At 33.3% G+C, this 13,881-nt stretch overlaps 2 protein-coding genes across 5 annotated transcripts; one reads left to right on the forward strand and one right to left on the reverse strand.

Moving 5' to 3' along the window:
• Positions 1 to 1,495: 1,495 nt before the first annotated feature.
• On the reverse strand, positions 1,496 to 4,068 carry LOC133704687 (pentatricopeptide repeat-containing protein At1g08070, chloroplastic). Of its 4 annotated transcripts, XM_062129601.1 has the most exons (3): positions 2,065 to 4,068; positions 1,889 to 1,968; positions 1,496 to 1,770 (listed from the first exon to the last, which is right to left on the reverse strand). In XM_062129601.1, the coding sequence occupies exon 1, from the start codon at positions 3,922 to 3,924 to the stop codon at positions 2,308 to 2,310; it is 1,617 nt and encodes a 538-aa protein (XP_061985585.1). In that variant the 5' UTR covers positions 3,925 to 4,068; the 3' UTR covers positions 1,496 to 1,770; positions 1,889 to 1,968; positions 2,065 to 2,307. The 4 variants fall into 4 exon arrangements, with proteins under 4 accessions (XP_061985585.1, XP_061985584.1, XP_061985582.1 ...); XM_062129600.1 differs by having other exon boundaries at positions 1,496 to 1,968; XM_062129598.1 differs by having other exon boundaries at positions 1,889 to 4,068.
• A 3,970-nt stretch (positions 4,069 to 8,038) lies between these two features.
• On the forward strand, positions 8,039 to 13,157 carry LOC133705911 (uncharacterized). The gene is made up of 6 exons (XM_062131351.1): positions 8,039 to 8,238; positions 8,368 to 8,500; positions 8,602 to 8,705; positions 10,936 to 11,107; positions 11,222 to 11,362; positions 12,533 to 13,157. The coding sequence occupies exons 1-6, from the start codon at positions 8,189 to 8,191 to the stop codon at positions 12,875 to 12,877; spliced, it is 945 nt and encodes a 314-aa protein (XP_061987335.1). The 5' UTR covers positions 8,039 to 8,188; the 3' UTR covers positions 12,878 to 13,157.
• The last annotated feature ends 724 nt before the right edge of the window (positions 13,158 to 13,881 follow it).

A 13,881-nucleotide genomic window follows, 5' to 3' on the forward strand; every position in this document is an offset into this window, starting at 1 on the left:
CTCAGACACTCATATTAATAAAATATATGTATATTATTGAGAAATCCTAGTTTGATAAGTATAGCTGAAGTTGCTAGCTACAGCCACAACTTGACTACCAACAATTAATAATGCTTAGCCGCCACAGAGCGCGAGCATACTTAATTTTTTTATTAATTATTACAATGAAGAGGTTGCAATTTGAAACTTATTGAAGGAGAACATTAATGTTAATTGAGCTATAACTTATTTTGTATGAATCTACTTAATTATATAATATTATTTTTGATATTTAAAGTTTTTAATACATTTTTAGCATTTGACATTTGCATTATGCGCCCATTCCCATATGAAAGAGACGCACAAACCTGATTAAGTTGGATGAGAAGAAAGACAAATCGAAACCAAATAAACAAACTTGCTTATTGTACTCCACTTGGCTTAACAACAACTCCACAAGGCATTAGGGTTCGTCTTTTATAGCCACCATACTCATCACGATGAAGTGTCATTAGCTTTAATTTATTTACAAGGAAAGGATCAGATAATTAAATTCAAAATTCTATGTAGAGACAAACTGAACTTAATACGTACAAAGCATGTAGCATTACTTTAGTGGGTTTGATGGTTTTTTTTTAAATAAAAACAAGAGACTAGAAACAAGCTGTTTTTTTTATATATATATAATTATTGTTCCTTTCTCCCATTCTTAATAAGGATTTACGAGTTTAGGTGAAAAAATTTGAGTTTAGGTGACTCAAAAAAGGACCTCATGACGTGACGATGATAACCATTATAGTGTTATGAAACTCCCTAGGAGATGATGTCTGTTAAGAAAACCATGTGAAATACATCAAGTTTGTGCATGACAGTGACAGGTGTCCATGGAGATAGTTATTCCTCATTATGGCAAGCCTTTTGAGCCTCAGACAGTGTCCAAAGTCCACTAGGAGCCCAGCATTGATACCAACAGCGAAGTCTCCATAGATTTCACGTCATGTCAGTCATTTGCCTTGTTCTTCCTTCTTAACCAACCTTGCAGAATATTTTAAATCATGCCTTTGGATAATGTAGCTCACACCTTGGTCTCAAAATATCATGTCCAATCCATTTTGGAATCTATGGAGGTTTGCTCGGCTCTTTCTTCACTACACCAACTTAATTTGATTACAGGGGATAGGCCATCACATGAACTAAAACCTTTGCTTTGTGCGTCTTCTCTCTCTTTCTTTTTCTTTATGTTTATTTGCGCGTGCCTGTGTGTGAGTGTGAGTGACATTCAACAAATGGAGGTTTCTGAGACTTTGATTCTATGCATTGAACTGCTACAGTGATAACAGTGGCAATTATGTTATGTTGGTCGTGCAACAGTGCAGCAAGGATAATTGGCCTACTCCGTTTCCTCACTTCTTATCCCGATACCATGTTAGAAAAGCGGCAGGTCAAGGGTCCAATTCCATACACTAACTCCTTGACATTTATATGCCTCAACATAACATAAATAAATCAAACCACATTCAGTAAAAAAGTTTGGATGTCATTGATAATTTTATAAGCTACATGAGATGATATGGTTTCAACAATAGCAATATGACGAAGCAAAGCCTCGTCTAGCTGAAGGAAGAAGCTTACGAAGCGTACCTGATAATAGGGATAAGCCTTTCCTGTGTTATTACTTACGGCTTACAAGCAAGAAATGGATGCGCTAATGTGCAATGCCTTTCACGAAGTTGCTCCATCCGTTTCTTGTTGCTTTAAAGCCCAACACTGCTTTTGCTTAGTAAGCTTCAACTGCACCCAAAGTTGCTTTTATAAGCTTTCAAATGCCATGAAAATGCTATGAGATATTTGACAATGATTGAAGTAGTTGAGTAGAAGGATCACTGTGAATATAGCTTGCCAAATTTACCACAAAGGGAGATGATTTCAACAACAGCAGCAGGAAGTATATTGACAAGACCCCCACACGTTAATGACCATCATCGCTTTCTGAAACCATAACAATCAATCAACTAGTCAATATGCTCTCCCAGCAAGAGAAATTAATGTAATGGCTTTGGCTGTAATCAGCATCTAATCAACAACCAGAGGGAGGGGGATCTTCACTGGATAAAAATCTCTTGAGCATAAGCATCTCAGCTCCAAAGATATTCTGACTGTACCAATCTACACAATTTTCCCGGCATGAAGCAGCTCCATAGGACTCTTGATTGCTTTTGAATTTTCAACACAAGTAGCAAAGAAAATTTTGATCAAGTTCAAGGAAGCCATTTTATAGGGAATAACTTCATGATGTTTCTATCATCCTCCACGAGATCTCTTCTATCTTCAGTTTCTCTCGTCCAGCTCCATTAAACCTGGTACATATCCTGATGATCTCAACAATTTTGTTAGTGTTCTCAAGGTGCCATATATTTGCTCCTTCTCAGGGTGTCTTTCATCCAATGAATAAAACTCAACCAAATAATCATTGACCTCAATCAAACTACATCCTGGTAATTTTTTGAACCCAGTATCCCTCATTGCAACTTTTAGTCGTGCTACATCTTTCCATCTTCCAAAGTCCCCGTATATGTTTGAAAGCATCACATAATTTGCAGGGTTCTTTGGCTCAAATTCAATGAGTTTTTCAAGAGCCAGCTCAGCCAATTCAACATTTTTATAAACCCTACATGCCCCCAGCAATGCAGCCCAGATGACAGCATCGGCTTCAATGGGCATCTTTCTAATGAAATCCACAGCATGGGCTAAGAGACCAGCTCGCCCTAGCAAATCAACAATACAACCATAGTGTTCAATTCGAGGCACAATCGAATAATCATCAGTCATTGATTTGAAATACGAGAAACCATCTTCAACCAAACCCATGTGCGTGCAAGCACACAAAATGCCTATAAAGGTGATTCCATCTGGGTTTTCTCCAGCCATCTTCATATGAGAAAACAAATTTAAGGCATCAGCTCCATGCCCGTGCACAGCCAATCCACCAATTATGGTATTCCAGCTAATCAGGTCTTTATTATCCGTGCTTTTAAACACATCGAGAGCAGTTTCCACAACCCCACATTTTGCATACATATCCATCAAAGCATTCCTCACGTATACATTTCCTTTATATCCATGACTCTCTGCATACACATGTACCCACTTGCCCAAATCAAGAGCACCTAATCTCGCACAAGCAGACAACACATTCACAAGTGTAGCATCATTAGGAACTACAGTTCCATCAACTAACATCCTTTTAAAAGCACTCAATACCTCAGCAAAACAGCCATTCCTTGTATACCCTCCAATCAATGCATTCCACGAAAAAACATTCCTTTCTGGCATCTCTTCAAACAATCTCTCACAAGCCATGACATCCCCATTACTAGCATAACCATTCAAAACTGTATTCCACGACATGACATCCTTGATTGGCATCTTATCAAAAAGCTCCCGTGCTCGTATTACATCCTTTGCCTCAATATAACCCGAAATCATAGTATTCCACAGCACAATATCCCGCTCAGGAGCCAGATCAAAAAGGCGACGCGCGGTTACTAGATCACAACAAGTAATGTAGCCATTGATCATTGCAGTCCAAGCAATCACATTCCTCTCAATCATCTCGCCGAAAACTCTATAAGCCGCATGTATTGCTCCACCACTAGCATACATATCAATCAACGTAGTAGCCACAAAAGGGTTCGCCCTAAATCCACTTTTAATCACAAAACAGTGCACCTCCTCACCTTCTTTCAATGCATTAATCTTGACACAAGATTTAAGAATAACTGGGAAAGTGAAGCAATTAGGCATTACATCCAATCCCTTCATTTGTCTAAACAAGACTATAACGTCCTTGTGAGATTCATTTTGTGAATAGCCTCTAAACATTGCGTTCCAGATAGAGGTATTTGGTTCGGGAATTTGATCGAACACTTGGTGGGCATTCTCCATTTTCTTGAGTGAACCATAACCTGAGATGATTTTTGGGGCGATGTAATCTTCGTGTTCAAAGCCATGAGTGATAATTTGGGAGTGAATTTGGTGGAGAACCTTGAGGGTCTTACATGATTGCAAGAGAGAGATAAACTTCTCTTCAAGAATTCTGTGAGGGGATTTTGTGGAGAAACTTGGAAGTATGTTCGCTATTTTTCGCAGACAGCGCTGTTGCTCGGTTGAGTTGTAAAGATTAATGACTTTGAAAACCCTGAAAGCTGACTTGCATCGTCTTTGTATCCAAGACCGTTAGCTTACCCGTCAAATTTATTCCGAGAGCGACGACGTTCTATGACATGTAACATGCCTCTCGGACGGAAAACGTTAACGAATTGCGGTTGAGGGGCCCAGTTGATAAATGCGTGAAGCATTGGAGATTCATTGATGTTACAGTATGAGCTTCACAAAATTTATCTGATTGATGGGCTGTTTTGTTATTGGACTCCATGCAGAATGGTAATAGGAGGCATTCGTTGTGGGTTGTTTAAATTTTATTTTTAATTTAAAAAATAATATTTAAATGTTGCTAGTATGTTTTAAAATAAAAATAATAATCACTGTACTAGAGTTGTAAACTTTACTGGCTTTAATAATAATATAATATAATTTAATTATATAATAAAAAAATAATAATGGTGAATATATTTAATTTAAAGAGAAAAGTGTTAATGATTATACATAGAAAAATAACGTTTGCCAAGAAAAAAAAGAATTTAAAGTTGAATTCTAAGATAAATCAATATTAAATAAAAAAATAAAAAAAACAAAATCAATCTGAGTTAATAAGAAAAACAGGTGACTTAAGTCATGAGATTGGATTATCCTTGTAAAAAGTAAATAAAAAAAAAATAAAGAATCTCAATTTTTAATAAACTCGATGTTGAAAACTACAATAAAAAAATAAAATTGATGTAAAAAAAGACATAGTAATTCAGGCTAACATTTCATAATCTTGACATGGATCATGAAACTTGGATCATTATATCGAAAAAAATCATGAAACCTGAATCTCAACCAATCAAATTCTGAACAATGAAATTAAAAAAATAAAATCAATTAAAAAAATTGATCCAAAAAATAAAAAAAATAAAATAATAAGCATCAAATTTAACATAAAAACAAAATAATGTAAAAACCCCGAGCCAATCGAGTTAGCATAGAAAATTCACGACTTGGATTGTGAGGCCGAGTTATTTTTATAGAAACTAAACTGATAAAAAAATTTCAATAAACTTAATATTAGAGAATGAAATTGAAAAAAATATTAGTGTAAAAAAAATATTTTGAAAAGCTCAATGTCAATCCAAATATAATTTTTCATACTCGTGGCTCGGGTCATGAGATTAGGATCATTGCATAAAAAAATCATAAAACCCAATAATCAATCAATTTGATTTTGAATGATGAAATTGAAAAATAAAAAAAAATTATAACAAAAAAATAATTAAAAGAATAAGGACTAAATCCACCATTAAAAAATAAAATAAAATGATAGGGAATGAAATTAAAAAATAAATATTATAGAAAAAAGATATAAAAAAGAACCAAATAAAATAAAGATTAAATTTAATAAAAAAACTCAATACAACCAAATGTTAAGAGATAAATTCAAAAATAAATTAATAGAGAAATTCAAAAAAAAAATAAAGAGCAAAAAAAGAACAAGGACTGCAGCTAAAATAAAAATAAAATGTGAGGACAGCTTTTTAATTTTAGCGTGATTATCAAGGATATGATAAAAAAAAAATAGATGAAATAAAAAAACTAAATTTTCACCAAACCACTGCATACTCGCTACCTCGTTGAATGTGCCGCTACATATTAGATGACATAGTAGCTGGCCAATTTCTACAATTGGGAGCCGCCGCCTTGCATGAGTGCCTCCTACATGTTAGTGTGTATTATGCCCGTATCAATTATTTTTTTTAATAATATTTAAAATTGTTAAAATACTAAATTGCACTTAAGTGTACTTGCTAATAATAAAAAAAACAATGATGAAATAATAATAATAAAAAACTTCAATACAAGCCTAAAAACATTTGAGTTAAAAAGTAATTTAGTTATTTTAATTTTTAAATTAAAATGAAATTCCAAAACAAAACCATGAAGGCACGTTAAATGTTTTTTTTTCTTCTTCTAAGGACTATTTAATAATTTTATTTTGCAATGAAAACATGAGGTTACTGATATGTCTATGGTCAATTTGATAATTACAAATAGATGATGTGAAAATAAACTCTTAAAGTCCCCCCTGGCTAGTACTTATATTTCTCTCTCGCCAAACAATAAAGCAATCAAGCCAAGTTTACCTTTTATTTTCTTTTTAACTGCAATAATCCATAATGCTAAAACTCTAGCATTATTTTTTAATGCATCATTAATCTCTCTTTTTTTATTTCAAGTATATAGTATTATCTTTCTTTTTTTATCTTATGTAAGATTTTCAAAATAGACGCAGTTTAAAGTGGTGTTTTAATTGTAACACATGAATTACTCATGAATCAATAAAATTTTAACATTAATATATATATATATAATTAAACACACACGGTCCATCTTGTCACATTTACAAATAAAAAATAAAAAAAATCAAAATATTGATACTAAGCTGAAAATATATGATTTTTTTAAAAAATAAATAGATATAAGTTCATACAATAAGTTTTAGCCTGATATGCATATTAAAAAAATTGTATATTTAAAAAATAAATAGATATAAGATCTAAATAAACCCTTAAAGTTTATTCAAAACTAATTGTATAGAATAATCTGTCAAGGGACTTATTGTTAGCAATATCATGAAGTTTCAATTAATTAAAAGTGGGAGCCCGGTACGTAACACGTCTCTGGTCATGACAATAAGATTTCAATTGTAAGAAAACAAAAAAATCAAACTATATGAAAAAAAAACTTCTGTTAGCATATTTAAGACCGTAATTCATGCACCCGATTGAGAGATGATAAACTTTATTGTTATGCTAAATATCATTTTTCTCATTTGAAAATAATTCCATGTGTTTATGTTTTTTGAATCTATTTTTTCCATAAAAAAAGTGATATATATATATATAGCTTTTTTTATTAAATTTAAAAATATTTTATTATTTGTTGATTATATCAAATTTAGTCCGTAATCATTTAAATTTTATATATTTTTATTTAATTTTTTTTCACTTTTTTCTTTTAAAACTCGATTTAATTTGATTTTTATATCAATTTTAGTCTTTATTATTTTGATTGTTATTTGTTTTTCTCTTATCATATTTTTAATTGAATTTTTTTATTTATCATATCTGGTCCTAATTTTTTATTGCTATTTATTTTTATTTGAAATAATCTATGAAATTATTTTTTTAATTTCATTCCCTTTTAATTTTTTTATTTATCAGATTTATCTCAATTTTTTATTGTTGTTTGTTTTATTTGAAATAATTTATAAAATTATAATTTATTTTTTAATTTCATCCCAATTCCACTTTCTTATCTGTTAAATTTGATCATCTTATTTTAATAAACTTAAAAAAAAATTAAAAAATTATTTTTCAACTCATTTTTTATGATATAAAAAAATACTAAAAAAAATTTTCCAATCTATTTTTTATAACTATCAAATATAAAAAATAATTTATTTTCTAGAAATTCACTTTTCATAAAAATTAATTTTTTAAAAAAATTATCTTCTAGCAAAAAAAAAAAAAAAAGCCTTAATCTTGATGAATCATGAGCTGACATATGTATTTCGCTTGAAATGTCAATAAAAGGAAGTGGTTTAAACTACAAGGGTTGCTATAACATCTTTTAAATTATTTTATTAAGATATAATAGTTTATTTGATATCTTATCTGTAAAAAGACAATTAGTTAGGATAATTAATATTCTTGGATGTCAAACAATCCTGATGTTGACTAGTTTGGGCAAATTTCTTGAGGAAAGAAGAGGGAGGGGGGGGCAGTTTTCACTTTGTTAAACAATGGAATGGACGGAGCAGATTGCTTCTTGAAATCGAACGGTTAAAAGAGGTAGGCAAAGCCATCGAATCTTTTTATCGTTTTATTTATTCTGAAATCTGGCAAGTAAAATTTCCCATAGACCACTTGACCAATATTGCTAACAAACAGTGCCAGTGAGATCCATCGATCCATCCATCGATCGATCGTAAAGAAAGCCAACCTCGAACTAGCCCATAACCAGAAACTCATCTCTGTTCAAGCATCGATCGATGTCCCTCTTAAACCAACTCTTCAACAGAGGCGTTTTTGGTTCTAAATGGTCTCTTCTTAATTTCCTTTCAGTTTTTGTATAATTTTGATTTATTTACGTTGGTTTTGGAATTGAATAAATTTGTTTTTATTTCTGTTGTGAATTTTTTTAAAAAAATTTTGATGACTGGTTTTGTAGCAAAACATGCTTGAACTTGGCAATCTCGCGCATTAAATTGCTGCAAAACAAGAGAGATTTGCAGCTTAAACATATGCGCAAGGAGATTGCGCAATTTCTTCAGGCTGGCCAAGAAGCAATTGCTCGAATTCGGGTTGGTATCCCACCTTCTAGATTTTGATATTACTAATGAACATGTGCAAAGAAACGAGGATGCTTTTAAAGAAACAACACTTTGGTCTTTGCTTTTGTTAGGTGGAGCATGTAATACGGGAACAAAATATACGGGCTGCTTATGAGATACTGGAGCTGTTCTGTGAGTTTGTTCTTGTGCGTGTTCCGATTCTTGAAAGTCAAAAGTAAGTTCATTTACTGCTGGGATTTGTTTCTTGATTGGAGATGATCTGGGACATCAAATTATGTTTATTGATGATAATAGAAGCAGTATATAATTTGTGTTTGATGGAGAACCGTTGTTTGAAAATTTCTAAAAACAAATGGCTGAAAGGACGAGTCTTTCTTTTGGCTTTATTATTAAGTACAAACGATTTAGATTCAGAGCATTGTCTTTAGGATCTTGATTTTGAAAGAACATGACTGTCGGTTGTTTAGACAGTTGGTCATATGGTTCTATGGTTGTGAATCTTTGGGGTGTTTGTTGACCCCTAGCATAATTTGTTGCATGAGCCTGTCGGAAATTGTGTTTAAGACACAACTTTCATTCGGCGAATACGGTGATAACTACCTTAGCATTGCTGTGACTGAGTAAACTTAATTTGATCTAGATGTCATATATGAAAATATTCCATATATATTTCTAGATGAGATTAGTGAAATTTTTTGAAAGACAGATGTTCTTCATCAGTTGCATTGAACACCAAGCAATGAACGTTTCAAATTTTATTACCTCTTAAATGAAAATTTATTAATTCTTAGTAAGGATTATCAAGTAAGGTACAATAATCAAAACAAGCCCCAATGATGAAAACATCAAAAAAATAGAAAGAATTAACTCACAGAAGCAAAACAACAGCTTTTACATGGCTAATCCTTCCAAATGGATGTAGAAACCATGGCATGGAAGTCTTTTAGTTCTTCCTTTATGGAAAATAGAAGGTTTACTGGAGGGGTCATCTCTAGCTCAACTAGAGGCTGCATAAATATTATCAAGATCTGCACTTCTAGACAATAATACCAGCCACCTACAAGCTGGATTCAATAGTAAATTAAAAAAATATAGGATGCGTTTCACAAATAGAAATACTTGAAATACCAAGAGGATAAGACCTGTTGAATGACGACTGTTTTAGTAATATACTGAATCAGGAGCTTTAACCAATCATCCAATCTAGGATTTAATTTTGGAAGAAAATAATTTTTTTTCCCTTTTCTTTCCCCTTTCAATCTTCCTCTTTTTTCTCACTTTTCTTCTCTATTACTCCTAGAAAACCAATCTTTGGCATTTTGAATGCTTGACCCTTTACACAACCACTTTACTCTCCATCATCTCGTTTGAAGAATTGTGAGCCCGACCATATGGTCCGAGGGAAAGTTTTGTTGAACAAGTCCCAGCGCATGGATCAGACACTTGCTCAGCAAATCTCTCCCTCTCACCCCATATGGTTAGACCTGCCATTCTTAAAACAGTACATAATTAAAAGGCTATAAAGGTGATAGGTTCTGCAATGTAGCCAATTGTCAGCCTTAGTGCATGTTCAGCCTTGCATTTTGCTTAAAGCCAGCTCATAAATAGTGCACCTGATGCGATGCTTAGAAAGCATTTATCAAACACTATTAATGCGGTAGCTTTTTAGCATACTGCATAAACACATGATTAGTCTTTAGAAACCAAAATTTGGCTTCTTCAATGAAGAGGGAGGATGGAAATTGTGAAGATTCTAGAGGGTGAAAAAAAGGAATACAAAATTACAAGTTGGAATAGAATGACCATGAAACCTGTTTTTGATAGAACTCTGGTATTTCTCACTTTCCGTTGAGATCCTCACCTGTTATTGGTATACTAATGAAATCTACTTTTGGGTGGTGGTTGGTAAATTAGTACGAGCAAAATCTGCGTTCTTGATATTTGTAAGCTTTTGTTACCTGTACAGGTACTGTTGTGACTGCAATTTTTTTTTATTAGAAAAGTTCAAGGCATGTTTAATTTATACAAAAAAAAAGAAGAGGAATAGAGTCTTCTAATGTGTTTCTCATTGAGTTATTGGAAAATATAAATAGAAGGGCAAAACATGAGTTATTTGTTGGCTCATAATAAAATATTTACTACTAAAAAATTTCTCCCAAAAATTTCTTGCATATTGATTCCACCAATAATTTGTTTTATCGGGAGCCATATTCAAGTAAAAATGTTTTTCAAATGGTTATATCTTAGTGGCATGTTTAGTTACACTGTTAAGGTCTCAGGGTAGTTTGTTCCCTATGCTCTTCTATCCAAATCATTATTGAGGGACTGGGTAACATTATGAAAATTGTGGTTAAGGTATGAGGCATTCTTGGAAACATTTAGCTAAAACTTGTTTGGCCACCAATAAAGTGATCAACCTTTTTTCATCCTTTTCTGCTTAACAGGGAATGTCCAACTGAATTGCGAGAGGCTATTGCAAGCATAATTTTTGCTGCTCCAAGATGTTCAGAAGTGCCAGATTTGCTGCAGATCAAGAATTTGTTTGCTGCAAAATATGGAAAGGAATTCAACATGGCTGCATCTGAGCTCCGTCCTGATTCTGGTGTCAACCGTGCAGTTAATCGGCTTAACCTTATTAAGTTTCTTCAACTTTGATATCTATGCATGTGCAGTCATATTAATAACTAGAATGTAATGATTTAGACTTTTCTTTGGTTGTTGCTTGTGCAGATTATTGAAAGGCTTTCAGTTAGAGCTCCACCAGCAGAGGCAAGGCTCAAGGTTTTGAAGGAAATCGCTCAAGAATTTAGTCTTGAGTGGGACTCTTCCAACACAGAGGCTGAACTCGGGAAAAAGCATGAAGATTTGCTGGTAGCTGTCAATTTAGTTTTGTTGGTTGCACATATTCTAAAACCTCCTTTTTCAATGCTACACTGACAATACTGAAAAGAGTGCCAAGCAAAAGAAAGTCTTGAAAAATTGTGCAATCAACAACATGATTCACTTCATCGTAATTTGTTCATTATATCTGAATGCTTTTGTGTTTTTGCATGTAGTTAATTGCATTTGATTTTTTGTTTTTTCAAGAGTATTTAGTGCTATGGTCATTAATCAATCTTAATGTTTCAATTGAACCAAAAAGTGAAGAATAGTAAAAAAAATGAAAAGTAGTAAAGTTTAGGAATGAAGATGACTAAAAGGAATGATTTCAAGCATCAATAAAAGGCACCAACAATTAACACATTGCCCTCCATTTTCTGATGCTGTTGTTCATGCGCATGTCTCCTATGCCAATCCTATGTGCTCATGCTGGGTTGGGTTGTCAAATATAACAGTAATGTAGATCTTAGGTGGTATATATTACTCATTCAACCCTGCAAAATTTTATTTAATCCATGCCAATTGGGATCATACTTGAATCATTTTCTTTTAGCCTGTTTTTGTAGGATGTTGTCTATGTCCCGCGTGATGCTTATTACAATTAGGGATGGTATCATTTGTTATATTCTTAAGCTTTGGTGACATTCATAATAAATTCTCTATGTTAGATAGCATGAAATGACTGATGATTCTGAATCTGCATTATCTACTACATGAAAGAGACAAAGTGGACTCAGAATACCTGTCTTTGCAAGTCTTGAAGGATATATGAGCATGCATTGAGAAAGATTTGTTTTCTCATCATTAGAGGAAGACTGTTAGACCAATGGGAGTGCATCCACAACTTTCTTTGCTGGAAATAATGTCTGATTAGCTTGCATGTAGAATTCTTCAATTGAAACTTGATTTATAGGCTTGTTAACGTCTAAACTCTAAACATGCAAAAAACTTGATCTCGGTTGAATATAAGGCTTGTTTAGGATTGTTCAATATATAAACACAATACAATTTCATTTTGTAGCATTTTAAAATTTTGGCAACCCCTAACTGCTTACTTCTTCGCATGGCTTTCATTGTTGTGTTTTGTGTGTCTTTTGAGAAAAGCATTTTTGGTTTTCTATTGCGGAGACGATATAAATCTGATTTTTTTTTAATCTGTAGGGTGGATCGAAGCAAATTATGGCTGATGCAATACTTCCTCAAGCACCCACCAAGCAGAGCTCTCCTCTACCCCCACCTTCCAACGGGGCCCATTCTACCTTAAATACGGATAATAAGCAAGGATCTCATCGTCTTGAAGCTCCTGCGCTTGTGAGCAATATGCCCCAGGTCAATGCTAACGAAATTGAACCATCAATCAGGAATTACATGGCTGATGTTCAAAGGGAGACAACATCACACTCATCTGATGTCTTGGAGAGAGCTCGAGTCGCCATTGCATCAGCAGAGCGTGCAACTATTGCTGCCCGTGCAGCTGCTGAACTTGTAAATGTTCAATTTGGTTAATTTAAGCTAGGCGAAGGTAAGTTTCTTCAATAATCGACCCTCGATTATGGGATATTTCTCAATGTCACAGAATCAAGCATGCCAAAAGAGAAACCAAAAGAAAATGTATATTGGTTCGTATAAAAGCACAATCTTGCAAAAACTGGAAGCTACCGACTACCAAGTTCATCGTATCGGTGATGTTCTTATACCTTCATTCTCTCTTCTTGCTGAAATACTAACAAAGCCCACGATTGTATCAATTCAATAAAATCCTGTCGCATCTGTTTTCTGCACATAATGTTTACTATGTACTTTTCTGGGATTTATTGTTTGGAATAGCACTGTTTACCGGGATCCGCGGACAATGTTTGTAATTAGTAGCCGCATCCATTAGTCACACAAGTGTATGTTGCCGACCAAGAAACAAGTCCACGCCTCGTGACTGACTTTCCCCTCAACTGGTAAAATTATTAATAATAGCATTATAGACTCTCCTGTGGTAAAGTGGTGAGATTAGAGGTAAGGACTGTATTTTGCACTCATGAATTTATATTTCCTTAAATCTTTCAAAGAAAATAACGCGATAAAAATACAGCTGAAAATTACTCAACATTTATGACTGTGCTTCGGTCCATGAGACGGTTCCAGGGAGGAAGACTAAAAATTCTTGGTTGCAAGGCCACACTTGTACCAGTGACGGACCCTGTTTTTGGTAATATGATTAGAAGCCCATAGCGTTGTCAAGATCTAATATAACAAGTACAGGATATTCTTTCCATCTTGTTTCAAAGAAGGGCAGCTTGAAGGACAATATTGGGTATTTGTGATGGAAATGTTTTCTTTTTCTTTTTAATTTGCTTCTAATAATTCTTTCCCTGGATCATCAAGTGTATTTATATTCGATTAAGCTTCAAAACTTGTCAAGAAAACTGGATAATCCATATACTTGGGAAATGTCACCCATCATACGTACATGAACGTTTTCTAAATTATAATAACGTTGGTTTTAGTATTTGATACAT

The sequence above is a fragment of the Populus nigra genome, chromosome 10, assembly GCF_951802175.1.
Source record: "Populus nigra chromosome 10, ddPopNigr1.1, whole genome shotgun sequence".
NCBI lineage: Eukaryota > Viridiplantae > Streptophyta > Magnoliopsida > Malpighiales > Salicaceae > Populus > Populus nigra.